Raw genomic sequence first — 15221 nt, 5'->3', positions numbered from 1 at the left:
TGTGAAAATATTGCTGTTCTGTCTGCGTTAACCGGTTAACCCAGGGCGTTAACCGGTTAACACTGTCAAGTTTTGCCAGGAAGCGTGTTTTGGTCTGCGTTAACCGGTTAACCCAGGGCGTTAACCGGTTAACACTGTTGAAAAGTGGGAAAATTGGTATTTAAATGTTGTGTACATATTTGATGGTTGGCCTATATCGGTATGTGATATAGTAGGGATCATTTCCCGTTGTTTTGAGTAGTATAGGTATTAGTAGAGTGTGCTAATACTGTGATTGATTAATTGGCATGACATGATGTGATTATGTGATAAATATGCTGATGATGTGTGAAAGTATGCATAATGTTGTGAATGTATATATTATGCATGTGTTGGTGAATGGACTGTTTTATGGCTTAGAGTGTGAGCATATGTCCATTGTGGATTGTTGTTGATGATGTTGCATTGCTAGGTGAATTAGCATGCATATTGTGGCCTTTATGGTGGTAGCTAATTCCCATGGTGAGGAATTAGTGAGTTAGTCATTATGGACTGTTGTTGATGTTTGCATGCTAGGTGAATTAGCGTGCATAGCATAGCCCTTGGGGTGGTAGCTAATTCCCATGGTGAGGAATTAGTGAGTGAGTCACTAGGTCTCAAATGAGTGGGACTAGTGGGCTTGGTAGCCGTATCTGGATTTGATCGGTGAGGTGAACTATATGTTCACGAATAGTCGGTACCGCATGCATGGAGTCTCATTGCATAATGTATGTATGGCGTATAATATGAATGGATGTATTCCAATATTATACGTGTGTTTGTGTTGGCATTGAGTATTGAGTATGAATTATGTTGGTATTGAGTATGATAATTGAGTTGATGTGCCGTTACTGAATGTGTGATATGATTAGGGTGATTACCGTGTTATTTACTTAGCATTTCATGATATTCTATAATGCTTTTTATATCGATTGAGGAACTCACCCTTACAACTATTTTTCAGGTAACGAGCAGTGATTGAGTAGAAGCTAGTGCTTGGAGTCTAGTGTAGTCTCCTTAGTGGGTCATGCTCTGATAGATGTAACATCGGGACGGGATGTTTTACCTTGTTGAATAATTTTACATGTAATGTGTTACATGTCTTCCAATGATTGATTTGATTTCTATCCGCTGCGTATTGTGCAAATGCTTTATGTTTTGAATTAATAAAAGAGCATGACAGTTATTATGGTGAATGGTGTGAAATGATTGTGTGACACCCTTAATTGCATAATTATTCTGATTGATATATTGCTATTTTAATTAAATATTTGGGGTATTTTAGAAGGGTGTTACAGTATTCGCTACAAAGATTAATGGTAGAAATGGTATTCCCAATTCTTTTTCAATTCTTAATGGCAAACAATGGATCGGATGGAGAAAACAGATGCAGTCATTGTTTGGTTTTCATGAAACTCTAGAAGTGGTTATTAATGGTGTTCCTAAGCTTGCTAACATCGCAAACGAGGCTCGGAGAATCAGTCACAAGGAAGTATAGAAGAAAGATTGCAAGGTTGCATTTTGTATTCAATCTGCAGTAGATACGACGGATTTTGATAGGATTTCTCATGTTGAATCGATGAATGAGGCATGGGATATTCTTCTCAAGTATTATGAAGGTGGTGAGAAGGTTAAAGTTATCAAGTTGCAGACACTGCGAAGGCATTATGAGTTACTGCAGTTGAGAGAAGATGAAAAGATTGCAGGATATGTCTCGAAGGTGCAGAATCTTGTTCATCTCATAAAAGGTTATGGTGAAGTCATAAATGATAAGGTGATGGTTTAGAAGGTAATGTGTATGTTGACCTCTCACTTTGATCATGTTATCGTAGCCATTCAAGAATCCAACAATCTTGAAACCTGGAAACTGGAAGATTTGGTTGGTTCATTTGAGGCACATGAGTTAAGGATTGTTGAAAGGAAAGGGGTTCAAGATTTGATACAAGAGTTGCAGGCCCAGACAGGGAAGAAGAATGGTGGTTCCGACAAATTCAAGGGCAAAGGATACAAGACTTATAGTAAGAATTCTTAGGTGAACCCTCAAAAGCATAAGTTTGATGATAGGGCTTCTGAATTCTCGAAAAGAGGAGAAGGAATCCCATATCATAAAAACAAACAGAAGAAGAAAATTTTGTAATGTTATAACTATGAAAAATGGGGTCACTTGGCCAAGAATTACTAGTACAAGAAAGACAGGGGATCGACAAATGGCAAGGATGATGAAGGATCAAACCTTGTACGTCAAGATTCAAATGATTATGATGGTATGGTGCTTATGGATGCATGAGTGGATGAGCATGTTGACTTTAAGATTTGGTTCCTCGACACAGACTACTCGAATCATATGATTGGTCGAAGGGTGTGGTTAGCATATTTAAACGAATCGAAGAAGTACAAGGTCAAGCTTGCAAATAATAGCTCGTTGCAAGCAGAAGGTACTGACAACATAGTTATTCAGAGGCGTAATGGAGCAAAAGATATGATCAAATATGTACTCTATGTACCTGGAATAAAGTGAAATCTTCTAAGTGTTGGAAACCTAGTCAAAAGAAGGCTTCTCAATGGTTATAAAAGATAGAGCCTTAGAATTGTTTGACACCCAGAATAATTTGGTCTTGAAATCTCCTCTGTCAAAAAATAGGACATTTCATACCATGATCAGTTTGATTGAGGTACAATGTCTAGAAACAGTTGTCAACCACAAGCATAGTTGGTTGTGGCATTTGAGGTTTGCCATTTAAATTTTAGGTAACTCAATCAAATGATTACTCAAGATATGGTAACTGGTATACCAAGTCTTTTGATGCCCGAAAAACTCTGTGAGGGTTGTTTAGTAGGGAAGCAATCCCTAAAGTCTTTTGTTTCGACTATGCCAATGAGATCCTCCTGAATACTAGAAGTAGTACATTCAAATTAATGTAGCCCATTTGACCATTGGTGAAAACAGATATTTTGTCAGATTTGTCGATGAGTATAATCGAAAGCTTTGGATCTATGTGATTAGGCGCAAAAATACGAAGTATTTTCATTATTTTAGAGATTAAAAATGCTTGTCGAAAACCAGAGTGAAAAGAAAAACAAGTTTTTGAGAATCGATGGAGGTGGCTAATACACATCCAAGATATTTGAAGAGTTATGTGCAGAACATGGTATTGATCATGAGGTAGCTTATCCTTACACACCTCAACATAATGGAATAGTAGAAAGAAGAAACATGACCATATTGGATATGGATACATGCATGTTAAAGCAGAATAACTTAGCAAAATCCTTATTGGGAGAAGTAATTACTACTATTGTTTATATTCTAAAAAGGTGCCCTACCTTGAAAATGAAGAACAAGGTTCCTGAAGAAGTATGGAGTGGCAACGACCATCGGTGAGTCATCTGAAGGTGTTTGGCTTTATTTTCTACAAGCATGCTCCTGATGCAAGAAGAAGGAAGCTTAATGATAAAAGTGAATCGATGATCCTGGTAGGATATCATAAGACTGAAGCATACAGGTTATTTAATCCAATCAATGATAAGATCGTGATGAGTCGAGATATTGTGATTGATGTAAACTTTGCATGGGATTGGAATTCAGGTGATGCATTAACAAGACATTGATAATTTATGGCTTTGATGAAGAAAGTAGTGAGCATGAAGAAATTCCAGCTAATGACGTTTCAGCCACAGTCGAAGTCGAAGCAAACAATAGAGAGGGTGTGGCTAGCAAAAGCCAAAGACCTCAAAGAACTAGAGGTCTCCCAGCAATGCTACAAGACTGTGAAGTGGTTGGTGATGGTGAAGTCACACCAGATGAAGAATTGATTCATTTCGCTTTACTTGCAGGTGATGAACCAATCAACTATAGTGGGCCCTTAAAGGATAAATAATGGAAGGCAATTATGGTCGAAGATTTACAAGTGATCGAAAGAAACAATACATGGCAGTTATTCGAATTGCCAACATACACAAAAGCTATCGAAGTGAAGTGGGTGTTCAAGTTGAAGCACAATCAAGATGGGTCAATTGCAATACATAAGACAAGATTAGTAGCTCGAGGATTTTTTCAGAGAGCATGACTTGAATATTCTAAATTATATGCACTAGTATCAAGATTGGAGACTATCAGATTGGTGGTAGCCTTGTCATGCAAGCAAGGTTGGTTTACATTTCACTTATATGTGAAATCAACATTTTTGAATGGTCCCCTATATGAAGTCATGTATGTCATATAACCTCTTGGGTTTGTGATAAAGGAGGAAGCAAGGAAAGTGTACAAGTTACACAAAGCTCTCTATAGTCTCAAACAGATACCTAGGGCATGGAACAAGAATATCAATTCATACTTAGTCAAATTGGGATTCATCAAATGAAGGTATGAGTATGGTGTCTATGTACAGGACATGGCACAAGATATAACCATCATATGCTTATATGTCGATGACTTGCTAGTAACTAGAAATAATATGGAGAACCTATCAAAGTTCAAAGAGCTGATGAAGAGGGAATTTGTAATGTCGGATCTGGGAAACTTGTCGTATTTCCTAGGCATGGAATTTCAAATTACCAAGCAAGGTATGATGCTGCATCAAAGGAAGTATGTCAAAGAAATACTCAAGAGATTTGTGATGGATGATTTGAATCCTACATCCTCACTTGTCGAACCTAATTTGAAACTAGAGAAGCATCGAGAGGAGGACAAGGTCGATGTCACTTTGTTCAAGAAAATTGTAGAATCTCTGAGGTATGTGTGCAATAGCAGACCTGGTATAGGTTTCTCAGTCGAATTAGTAAGTAGATACATGGATGAACCAAAGGTGTCACACATGAAGGCTGCAATAAGAATCTTGAAATACCTAAAAGGATCGATAAACGGTGGAATCTTGTTTCCACATGATTCTGAAAGCAAAGAAGTGGTGATTAATTGCTATTCAAATGTTTATTGGTGTGGAGACAAGGAAGATCGAAGAAGCACAACTGGTTATTTCTTTCAAGTATTTGGTGTCCCAATCTCATGGTACTCGAGAAAACAATCTATGGTTGTATTATTATCATGTGAGACTGAGTATATAGCAGGATTATGTGTTGTATGTCAAGAAATCTAGATTAAATATGTGTTGGATGAGATGGAGGTTGAGATGAAGAAATATCTGGTGTTGCATATCAATAACAAGTCAATCATTAATCTTGCAAAGAATACAGTTGTGCATGGAAGGAGTAAGGACGTTGAGGCTAGATTTCACTTCCTAATGGGGAAGGTAAATCAAGGTGAACTTGAAGTGAGGCATTACTCGAGTGAAGCATAGTTGGTCGACATTTTTATCAATGAATTGAAGATCAATAGATTCCTGACTTTGAGAAAGAAATTATGAATAGTTCAGATCGACTATAATTAGTTTATATTTGACAACTTAATTTATAAGAGGGTATATTATGATGTAATCTAAGTTAATTAATTACTTAGTTAACAAGTTTTTTTTTGTTTGTTATGATTAGTTATTTCAATTACAAGTAACTTATTGTATATAAATACATGTGTAGATAATTCTAAAATATATATCAATAATACAATTTACTTTCATTCTCACTTTCATTCTTTCCTCATCCAAATGCATTAATACTAACAAGATCCAGACGACTAAACTTAGTCATTTGACATTGTAATTGAATCATGTTACTTCTGAAAATGACATAGTATTTACATTATATTTACATTATTATGTAATTGATCCATATTTAAATGTTCAAAAAAGTTTGATATTAATTATCATCTATTAACACAACTTTCTCCTTCAATTCAAATTTAGAACCGATCAAAACATTACAAAATATCAACAAAAATTAAATATGACTTTAAAGATAAATTGTTTCAAATTGTTTGTACCACATAAAAACCTGTAGAACCATTTTAACCAATACCTTTAGATGAACATTTTATTTAAAGAAAAAAAAAACAATAAAGGGAGAAGAATTATTCAACAATTGTTGCCGACAATTTTATTTAAAAATCAACAATTGTTGCCGACATAGCATTTAAAAAAAATCAACAATTACTCAATAATAAACTCTTTATAGGTCTTTATGGCCAGCATGCTTTAACTTGATGTATATTCAAATCCAATAAGTTGCTAGCTTGTCACGATTTAGTGCCGAAAGCCAAATTCTTTTGTGTCGACACAACTTATTGGAATAATCAAATTACACAAAGCTTTATTAAAGTTTAAACTCAATCAATAAATCGGAAAAAAAATATAGAAATATAATTTACATGGGTTGAAAAAACACAATAAATCTAATAAAACCTAATAAAATCGACCTAAAAATATAGGTTAGGTCGGATCATTGGATAAATGCGATTTTCAAAAAATCATTCAAAATAATTAAGTAATGAATAAGTTCACTATCAACCCACAAAATTCATGGCTTATTGAGTCACTATTTTTTAATTATTTTTATAATTTGATGAGTGGTAATTTTGATGCATTTAATCTTAATTGTTTCAATTACTATAATTTTTTTGAACATCTTTTATTTTATAAATAGTAATTTTAACTTATTTAGAATGTTATATTATGATTATTTTGATATTAATATTTGGAAGTGGTAAGTATTTTATAAATTTGAGATATTATTGTAATGTAACTTTTATCTTTGTAAATATTGAATTTTATTGTATATTTAGATATTTTATGTTTCAAAAAATAGCGGTAATAAGCTAAATTATTTATTAAGAAAAAATGTGACAAATTACTTATAATCATATAAAAAAAAATTGCACATGACCGGTTTGGGTTGGGTTCGACTAAATCCAATATACAATCTATATAGAACATCTGGTTTGAGTGAGGTCAAATAATCATCTGCTATATCAATGAGTCAGTTTGGGGAAACTCATTGATTTTCGGCAATTACTTACTTTTATACATTTTGAGTTAATGTTACGAATACTTATCAGTATAATCTAATCACTCCAAGTTGTTTTTCAATTTTATTCATGTCTTATAAACTGTCACTATTATAATATATATTACCTTGATAGATAGTCATCTATTATGTTCTTCATAACATTTTGAGTGTTATTAAACTTTATTTTGTTAGCGCAGATATTTGATATGTTATCATTAGTATAAAATATATTGTTAAAGTTGGTAACAACGTGAACATACTTTCTCTTCCATTTAGTGTGGTAGTTCTCTCCCCTAATAACTTTGATAAGGTTGTCTTAGATGAAACACAAGATGTTCTAATAGAGTTATATGCATAATGATATGTATAGATTAACGCGATCTTCTGTAATTTTATAATATGGTGATCTTGTTTTTCATTTTCAATGTTTCTCATTAATATTTTTATGTGCGGTCATTGCAAGGCTTTTGCTTATGTAAGAATATTCTTTTGTCTAAGATTTATACCATAGTTAGTTTTTAATCTTAATTTAGTAATTTGCACTTATGATTAACTATATCAGGGTTGATCATAATACTAATTTTACTCTTTATTTAGACTTATAAAAATATTGTCGCGGCATTCTGTGAGCATAATTCATGGTTAAGAATAAGAAGCCAATTGTGAGCATAATTCATGGTTAAGACTATAGCCAAGAAAAGAGGAATATCTCTTATTCATCATCGGTGAAAATAACAACATCAAAATAGGAGGAGTTTTCTATTTATTCATTGGTAATTGAGATATGGGATATTTTCTATATAAGAGAGAAAAGAGAGGAAGAGATATTATCAAATCATCTTCTAAACACAAAACACAAAGAATAGATTGTTCATCTTTGAGAGAGGATATTAAACACAAAGAGAGGTTTATATTTCTTTGTGAGAATATATTCTTTTCTACGACAAGCTTGTGATCTGTACAAGTTGTCGGATATTATCCTTCATATAATAAAGAGTGTTTCACCTTGAGGACGTAGGCAATTTGTCGAACCTCATTAAATTCTTGTGTCTCATATTAACTTTACTGTTCCTTATTTGTCGAAGCTTCCGCAGTTTAACTCAACCTCCTTCGATTTGAGTGTACCTTCATAAGAGAAATGTCACCATCCTCTATGACATCTCCAACTGTAGATATCATTTTGTTCGAGATGTCATAGAGGATGGTGACATTTCTCTTATGAAGGTACACTCAAATCGAAGGAGGTTAAGTTAAACTGCGGAAGCTTCGTCAAATAAGGAACATTAAAGTTAATATGAGACACAAGAATTTAACGAGGTTCGGCAAATTTCCTACGTCCTCAAGGTGAAACACTCTTTAATTTATGAAGGATAATATCTGACAACTTGTACAAATCACAAACTTGTCATAGAAAAGAATATATTCTCACAAAGAAATATAAACCTCTCTTTGTGTTTAATATCCTCTCTCAAAGATGAACAATCTATCCTTTGTGTTTTGTGTTTAGAAGATGATTTGATAATATTTCTCTTCCTCCCTTTTCTCTCTTATATAGAAAATATCCCATATCTCAATTACCAATGAATAAATAGAAAACTCCTCCTATTTTGATGTTGCTATTTTCACTGATAATGAATAAGAGATGTTTCTCTTTTCTTGGCTTCCTATTCTTAACCATGAATTATGCTCACAATTGGCTTCCTATTATTAACCATGAATTATGCTCACAATTCTCCACCTCGTACACAATTTGAAAGACCTCAAATTTTGGACGAATAATGAGAACACCCTGTGGCATACCAATTTTTATCATCATCTGGGCTGCATCATTATACACATGACTGCCTACGTACCCTTTGATCGGGATCAAGCCAATCGTAGTTCTACTTGTCCTCCATATAGTCTCCGCCTCACCCAAAACCTCCCTGAAGGGCCATGCCCTTATTGGGCAAACTAACATGGGCCAATCTGAAGCAATGTCAAGCAGTGCTGGAATTTACTGCCTGAAACAACTTTAGTTAACATGTCGGCGGGATTGTCACTTGTGTGTACCTTCATAAGAGAAATGTCACCATCCTCTATGACATCTCGAACAAAATGATATCTAACATCAATATGCTTAGTACGAGCATGATGGACCTGATTTTTAGCCAAGTGAATCGCACTCTGACTGTCACACCACAGATCCATACTATCCTGCTTCATTCCCAAGTCATACATAAGACCTTTCAACCATAATCCTTCTTTTACTCCCTCTGCCATAGCCATATATTCTGACTCTGTTGTTGAGAGTGCAACTGTAGCTTGCATCATTGATCTCCAACTTATTGGAGAACCATATATCTTGAAAACATAACCAGTAGTATATCTTCTTTTATCTATATCACTTGCATAGTCCGAGTCCACAAAACCACTTACTTGACATGTATTTCCACCAAAGCATAGTCCGATATTTGTAGTACCCTTCAAGTACCTCAATAACCATTTTACTGCTTCCCAATGTGCCTTACCAGGATTTGCCATGAACCTACTGACAACACTGACTGCTTGTGAAATATTTGGACGTGTACACACCATAGCGTACATCAAACTTCCTACTGCACTTGCATAAGGTACACCATTCATGTGTTCCTTTTCTTGTGCTGTAATCGGAGATTTCTTACTAGAGAGTTTGAAATGTTGTGCCAATGAAGTTGCCACCGACTTAGCATTTTTCATATTGAATCGATTGATAACCTTCTCAAGATATCCTTTCTGACTCAAGAACAATCGACAACTTTTCTGTTCTCTTCTTATCTCCATACCTAGTATTTTTCTAGCAGCGCCCATGTCCTTCATATCAAACTCTTTACCAAGTTCGACCTTCAACTTATTTATCTCCAACATGCTTCTTGAAGCAATAAGCATGTCATCCACATACAATAAGAGATAAATAAATTCACCTCCAAGAAGCTTCTGAATGTAGACACAACAATCATAATCACTTCTGGAGAAACCATGTTTTAGCATAAAAGAATCAAATCGCTTGTACCACTGTCGAGGGGATTGTTTCAATCCATATAAGGATTTCCTCAAGCGACATACCTGACTCTCTTTTCCCTCTACTTTGTATCCTTCTGGTTGATACATGTAAATTTCCTCATCTAAATCTCCGTGCAAGAAGGCTGTTTTGACATCGAGTTGTTCCAACTCAAGATCACCATGAGCAACAATGCTCATAAGCACCCGAATAGAAGTATGCTTTACCACCGGAGAAAATATCTCATTGTAGTCTACACCTTCTTTCTGTGCAAAACCTTTAGCCACTAATCTTGCCTTATATCTTGTACCACCGAGCTCAGATGAATCTGCTTTTCTTTTATACACCCACTTACAACCAATAGCAGTCTTTCCCTCAGGCAATGGGACTACCTCCCATGTCTTGTTCTTATACAGAGATTCCATCTCTTCCTCCATAGCAACCAACCATCTCTCCCTATCAGAATCTTTGATAGCTTGTTTGAAGGTGATCGGCTCATCATCCTCCACCGAGAGAGCATATTCTAACAAGTTTACCTGCCCATAATGTTTCAGAGGCTTATCGGATCCATACCTCTAAACTTGTTTATAACCCCGCCTTGACCTAGTGGAAGCCAAGGTCTCTTGCTGCTGTTGTTGTAGCACTTGTGCATTTTCCTGCTGGACCTCTGTCACACCCCGATTTTGACCCTGATATTCATATCATTAGTTCATTCATTATTTGTTCCTCATGATTTTGTTCCTCTAATATGGTACTCCTTTTTCATGAGCATCAAGTGGTCTCCTTTTCTGTTATGGGTGCACCTTGTCGTGTTGTGCGCATTCAAGGCGAGGTTTTACCGTCAACATGTTTAGATGCATGGGCGCATTCCGCGTCAGTGGTAATCAAGGAATTCGAGGATTAGTGTGCTTGGATTAGAGTATGTGGTCAAAAATATTAGTCATGAAAAGCTTTGATGAACATTATTTGATTCAAGAAGATTCCAGTGATTTACCATGTTTTAAGGGAGAATCATTATCATGTGAGTTTTTCAAGAGGGACCAAGCATGGTTATCGTCAGAATCAAGTTCGGTCATCCTTTATTTGCATGGATTTTAATAGATAATTCAAGGGAAACACAAAAGGAGTCTCAATCATGTTCTATAATTTGGTCTTGATATTGGGATTTAAATCTAAAGGGAACATTAGGGTTTTCCGCCGTTGTCGACCATTGAATAAGGTTGAAATGTCAGCTGGATGTACAACAGTTGTGGATTTTGATGCGGCAAAGGATGGATGCCTTGGAATTTTGACAATTGGCAGTTCTGCTAAAAAACATTCAGATCTGACAGGGTTTATACACCAAAAGATGATCAAGTTAATGTTTTTGCTGATGCATCATCGATGGTAATCTCTGTGCTGGATGGCTACAATGTTTGTATATTTGCTTATAGACAAACCGGAACCGGTAAAACATTTACAAGAGATTGTGAATCAAACGAATGCGTGACTCAAAACCAGCCACCCATAAAAAATTGTGAACTTGCTTTAGACAGCTCAATATCTGAGGAGTGAGTTGATTAAATTTCAACGTTAATTGATGATGAAGAGTTAGAGCGGAGAGAGTTGCAAGAAGGAACCAATCTGCTTGTTTGTTCAAATGAACTTGCTGCCTATGAAATGTTCGGCGGCTCACTTTGTCCAGATATGCTAGTCAAGTTCCCCCCGGATATGCCACTGTCCAGTTCAACAAGTCTGGGAACCTGCTGCAGACAATCAATTGGAAACACTTGAAGCGGATGAGGATAAATCAGAACCTCAGCTGTCCTTTGCATTCCACTACTCTTGGTCTGACCCGTGTTTGGATTAGGCAATCAATACCCTCACGGGTGTGTTACCCCCGGTTGATAATTCTGTTGATAAAAGACCGTCTTCAGTCCCTGAAACTGATATTCAAAAAATCTACTTTTGACACTGTCACGGGAAGCAGCAGGGACAGTCAAAACAATTCGGTCGATAATGGACCCACTACTGTACCATGAACCGTTACGCCCACAAACTCATCATATGCCTCTATTGCAGCACCATTGACATCATTATTGAAGAAAGATGCTTTTTAGTGGAATAACCAAGCAGCCATTGCTTTCAAGCAGCTTAAGGCGGCAATTACAGTAGCTTAAGTACTTGCTCTTCCAGATTTTCATCAACAATTTATTCTCAAAATTGATGCTTCGGGTTCTGGTATTGGTGCAGTGCCAAGCCAAGATAAACACCCAATTGCATACTTCTCTAAGAAGTTGTCCCCAAGGATGCAGAAATAGTCCACTTATGTGCGAGAGCTCTAGGCTGTTACTAATGCTAATTTTATTCTGAGATATGTGGATGAAGATGGTGACTTGGTGAATCTTGTGGATGATGAAGATTTGCATGATGTGATGAGACGACAATTGAAGTTCTTGAGATCAATAATTCTGATGATAAATCAGATGTTGATGGCTCTAGTGGAAATGCTACTCCTTTAAGAATTAATCCGGTCTCAGACCCGTTTGTAGCTGATGCTTTGCTAGCTCTGCCAGAGCCGTTGCGCGAGGTTCTTTATTCATCATTTTCCAAAGCCGCGTCTTCAAATCCAGTGCTAGCCAAATATTGCTAATTCAATTTCCAAAATTGGACAATCCATTCTAAAGCCTCAAGGAAATTCTCATACTGCAGAACGCAGGCTGAAATTCCACACTACAACCATTGCATTGTTTTGTCTTGAGAATTGCTGCAGCAATATGAACAACCCAAGACCGGCTCCGTTGTGTTTATTATAAATAAGCCACTGCTTTCGTACTTAAATTTGCATAAATCTGGAAGGTAATCTAATTGATCCTGGAGAGGTTCAGCATTTGTCTAAGGGATTCTCAAGATCATATGGTAATCCAACCTGCACAGAATTGAATCTTGATCTGATGACATTTTCAGTAATCTTAGGAACATTTCACCAAGTAATCTTGGTGTATCACCCTCAAATATGGAACAGAAACCACCAATCTGGACCACAACCCCAACAGGTAGCATACACTGTTGCTAGCCCAAGACGCAGCCTGAAAGATTTACCAAATAAAATGCATCAAAACAGCATTGTTAAAGATACAAAAGCAAGTCCCTGACAGCGAGTAACACCGAAGCCGCTAGCCAAACACTGTGGCAGGAAATCACAGAACACCCAAGCCAATTACCAATATACCAATCACCATAAAGTCGTCTTGCTGCAAATTGTTGCGCCTGCTAGGACAGATGTCTCTGAACATCAAAAGCTTACAAGCCAGGTGCATGAAATTGTTGGACGCATCAATGGAAGATTTGGAACACTTATTGCTGTCCCGATACACCATCTGGATCGGTCACTTGACTTTCATGCATTACGTGCATCCTATGCAGTTACTGATGTAGCACTTGTTGCGTCATTAAGGTGCAACACAATCCCTTGGTGCTGGTGCTATCTCGGTAAATCATCGGAGAAAGAAACAGTACAGATTAGTGATGGTAAGGTTGGTGTTGGGCCTACAAACACAGAAGCTCCTGGCACTGGCAATGGCCATGGCAGAACTCATGTTTCAAATGCCAAGAGCATCAAAGGTCATAGAAAACCTAGTCAAAGTTTTATTGGTGTGATTGAACTGCTGCTTGAATCTATATGCACTTGTGTTCCTCCCTCGAAGGATGACAATACCTCAAACGTACTTCCTGGCACCACAACATTGAGTGACATGTACATTGATGTTTCTATGAATAAAGGAAAAGGCAAAGCAGGTTACTTTCCACAGGAAGAAAATTTTGCAGTACCATGAAATATCAACAACAGTCTCAAGCTCAGTTAATGCATCAAGATGTTTTTGAACAGTTAATGCATGGACAATCAAAACTTGATCCTTCTAGAAATAACTTGTTAGATCAGGTACAATTGAGGAGATATCTGTATGACTGGCAGCAGAATTCACAGTCTTCAGGGCACCTTGATACGTCGACAGAGCAGTTTATCCAAGCAAAATGGCTCTCAGGTCATGAAAAAACTCAGCACCGCTGCGGAACACCCTCGAGCTTTACATCCATCGCTCTCCTCCGCTGTTAAAGAACTTGTCGAAAATAGCTTAGACGCCGGCGCCACCAGCATCAAAATCTCTCTCAAAGACTTCGGTGAAGAATGGTTTCAGGTCATCGATAGCGGTTGCGGCATTTCCCCAAACAATTGCAAGGTTCTTGCACTGAAGCATCATACTTCAAAATTATCGGAATTTCATGATCTTCAGTCTCTTATTACTTTTAGCTTTAGAGGAGAGGCATCGAGTTCTCTTTGTGCTCTTGGAAACTTGACGGTTGAAACGAAAACCGCGCGGCAAGTTGGAACGACTGTCACAGTTAAAAAGTTGTTCTATAATCTTCTGGTGCGAAGCAAAGAGTTTAAGCGGAACATTCACAAGGAATATGGCAAGTTGGTTTCTCTCTTGAATACATATGCCCTTATTGCAAAAGGTGTTCGATTTGGTTGTACCAACACTACTGGCAAAAATGCAAAGCCTGTGGTACTTAAGACACAAGGAAATGATTCTCTAAAAGATAACATCATAAAAGTGCTTGCTATGAACACTTTCAACTGCTTGGAACCCATGTCATTATGTATATCTGAGAGTTGCGAAATTGATGGTTTTCTCTCCAAGCCTGGACTCGGCAAATCAAAGGAACCAAGGGAGATGTTACTGTCTTAAAGCCCACCCTTTTGACAGCAGTACCGGCTTTTATTGATCGTATTCGAGATGGAGTTGTAAAAAATGTGGAAGTGCAGGGTGACAAGATAAGGAACTGCAACAGTTGGTCAAGATGGATTCAAGCAGCCTCCGGAAGTTCAGGATCATCTGTGACTGAGGTTCAATAGGACCAACTTATAGAGGCTACTGAGAATTCATGGCAGAAAAGTGATGCTATTGGAGATAACACCAAGGAGTCTTCTTAAGCAACTCTGGAAGATTTTGCTCATAATTCAAATTCAACTTTCACAGGGCATAATCAAACAAGATGCGTTTCAAGTTCCTGATATGAGCCAAGAACAGGATACCGACAGTCATCAATTCAATGATAATATATCACATGCAGTAACAAGCAGACTGAAACCTCTCATACTTCAAGTTTGTGGTGATTGTGCGTGGGGAATTCGAGACTTGAGCTACTCCATTGCCTGCATTCCAACGTACAGTACGAGGGAATCGATTAATGGCGCATTGAAACAACTTTGTTCATAACAGCAAGTTTGCGAACTTGCTCAATTTCT

The 15221-nt window shown here is 36.8% G+C and overlaps 1 protein-coding gene across 1 annotated transcript; it reads left to right on the top strand.

Annotated features, from left to right (window-relative positions):
• Positions 1 to 13742: 13742 nt before the first annotated feature.
• LOC127137836 (DNA mismatch repair protein PMS1-like) lies at positions 13743 to 14661 on the top strand. The gene is made up of 2 exons (XM_051064258.1): positions 13743 to 13853; positions 13957 to 14661. The coding sequence occupies exons 1-2, from the start codon at positions 13743 to 13745 to the stop codon at positions 14659 to 14661; spliced, it is 816 nt and encodes a 271-aa protein (XP_050920215.1).
• The last annotated feature ends 560 nt before the right edge of the window (positions 14662 to 15221 follow it).

The sequence above is a fragment of the Lathyrus oleraceus genome, chromosome 4 (genome assembly GCF_024323335.1).
Source record: "Lathyrus oleraceus cultivar Zhongwan6 chromosome 4, CAAS_Psat_ZW6_1.0, whole genome shotgun sequence".
NCBI classification, from domain to species: domain Eukaryota; kingdom Viridiplantae; phylum Streptophyta; class Magnoliopsida; order Fabales; family Fabaceae; genus Lathyrus; species Lathyrus oleraceus.
Note: the sequence above shows the minus strand (reverse complement) of the source record. Positions and strands in the feature narration are given on the sequence as shown.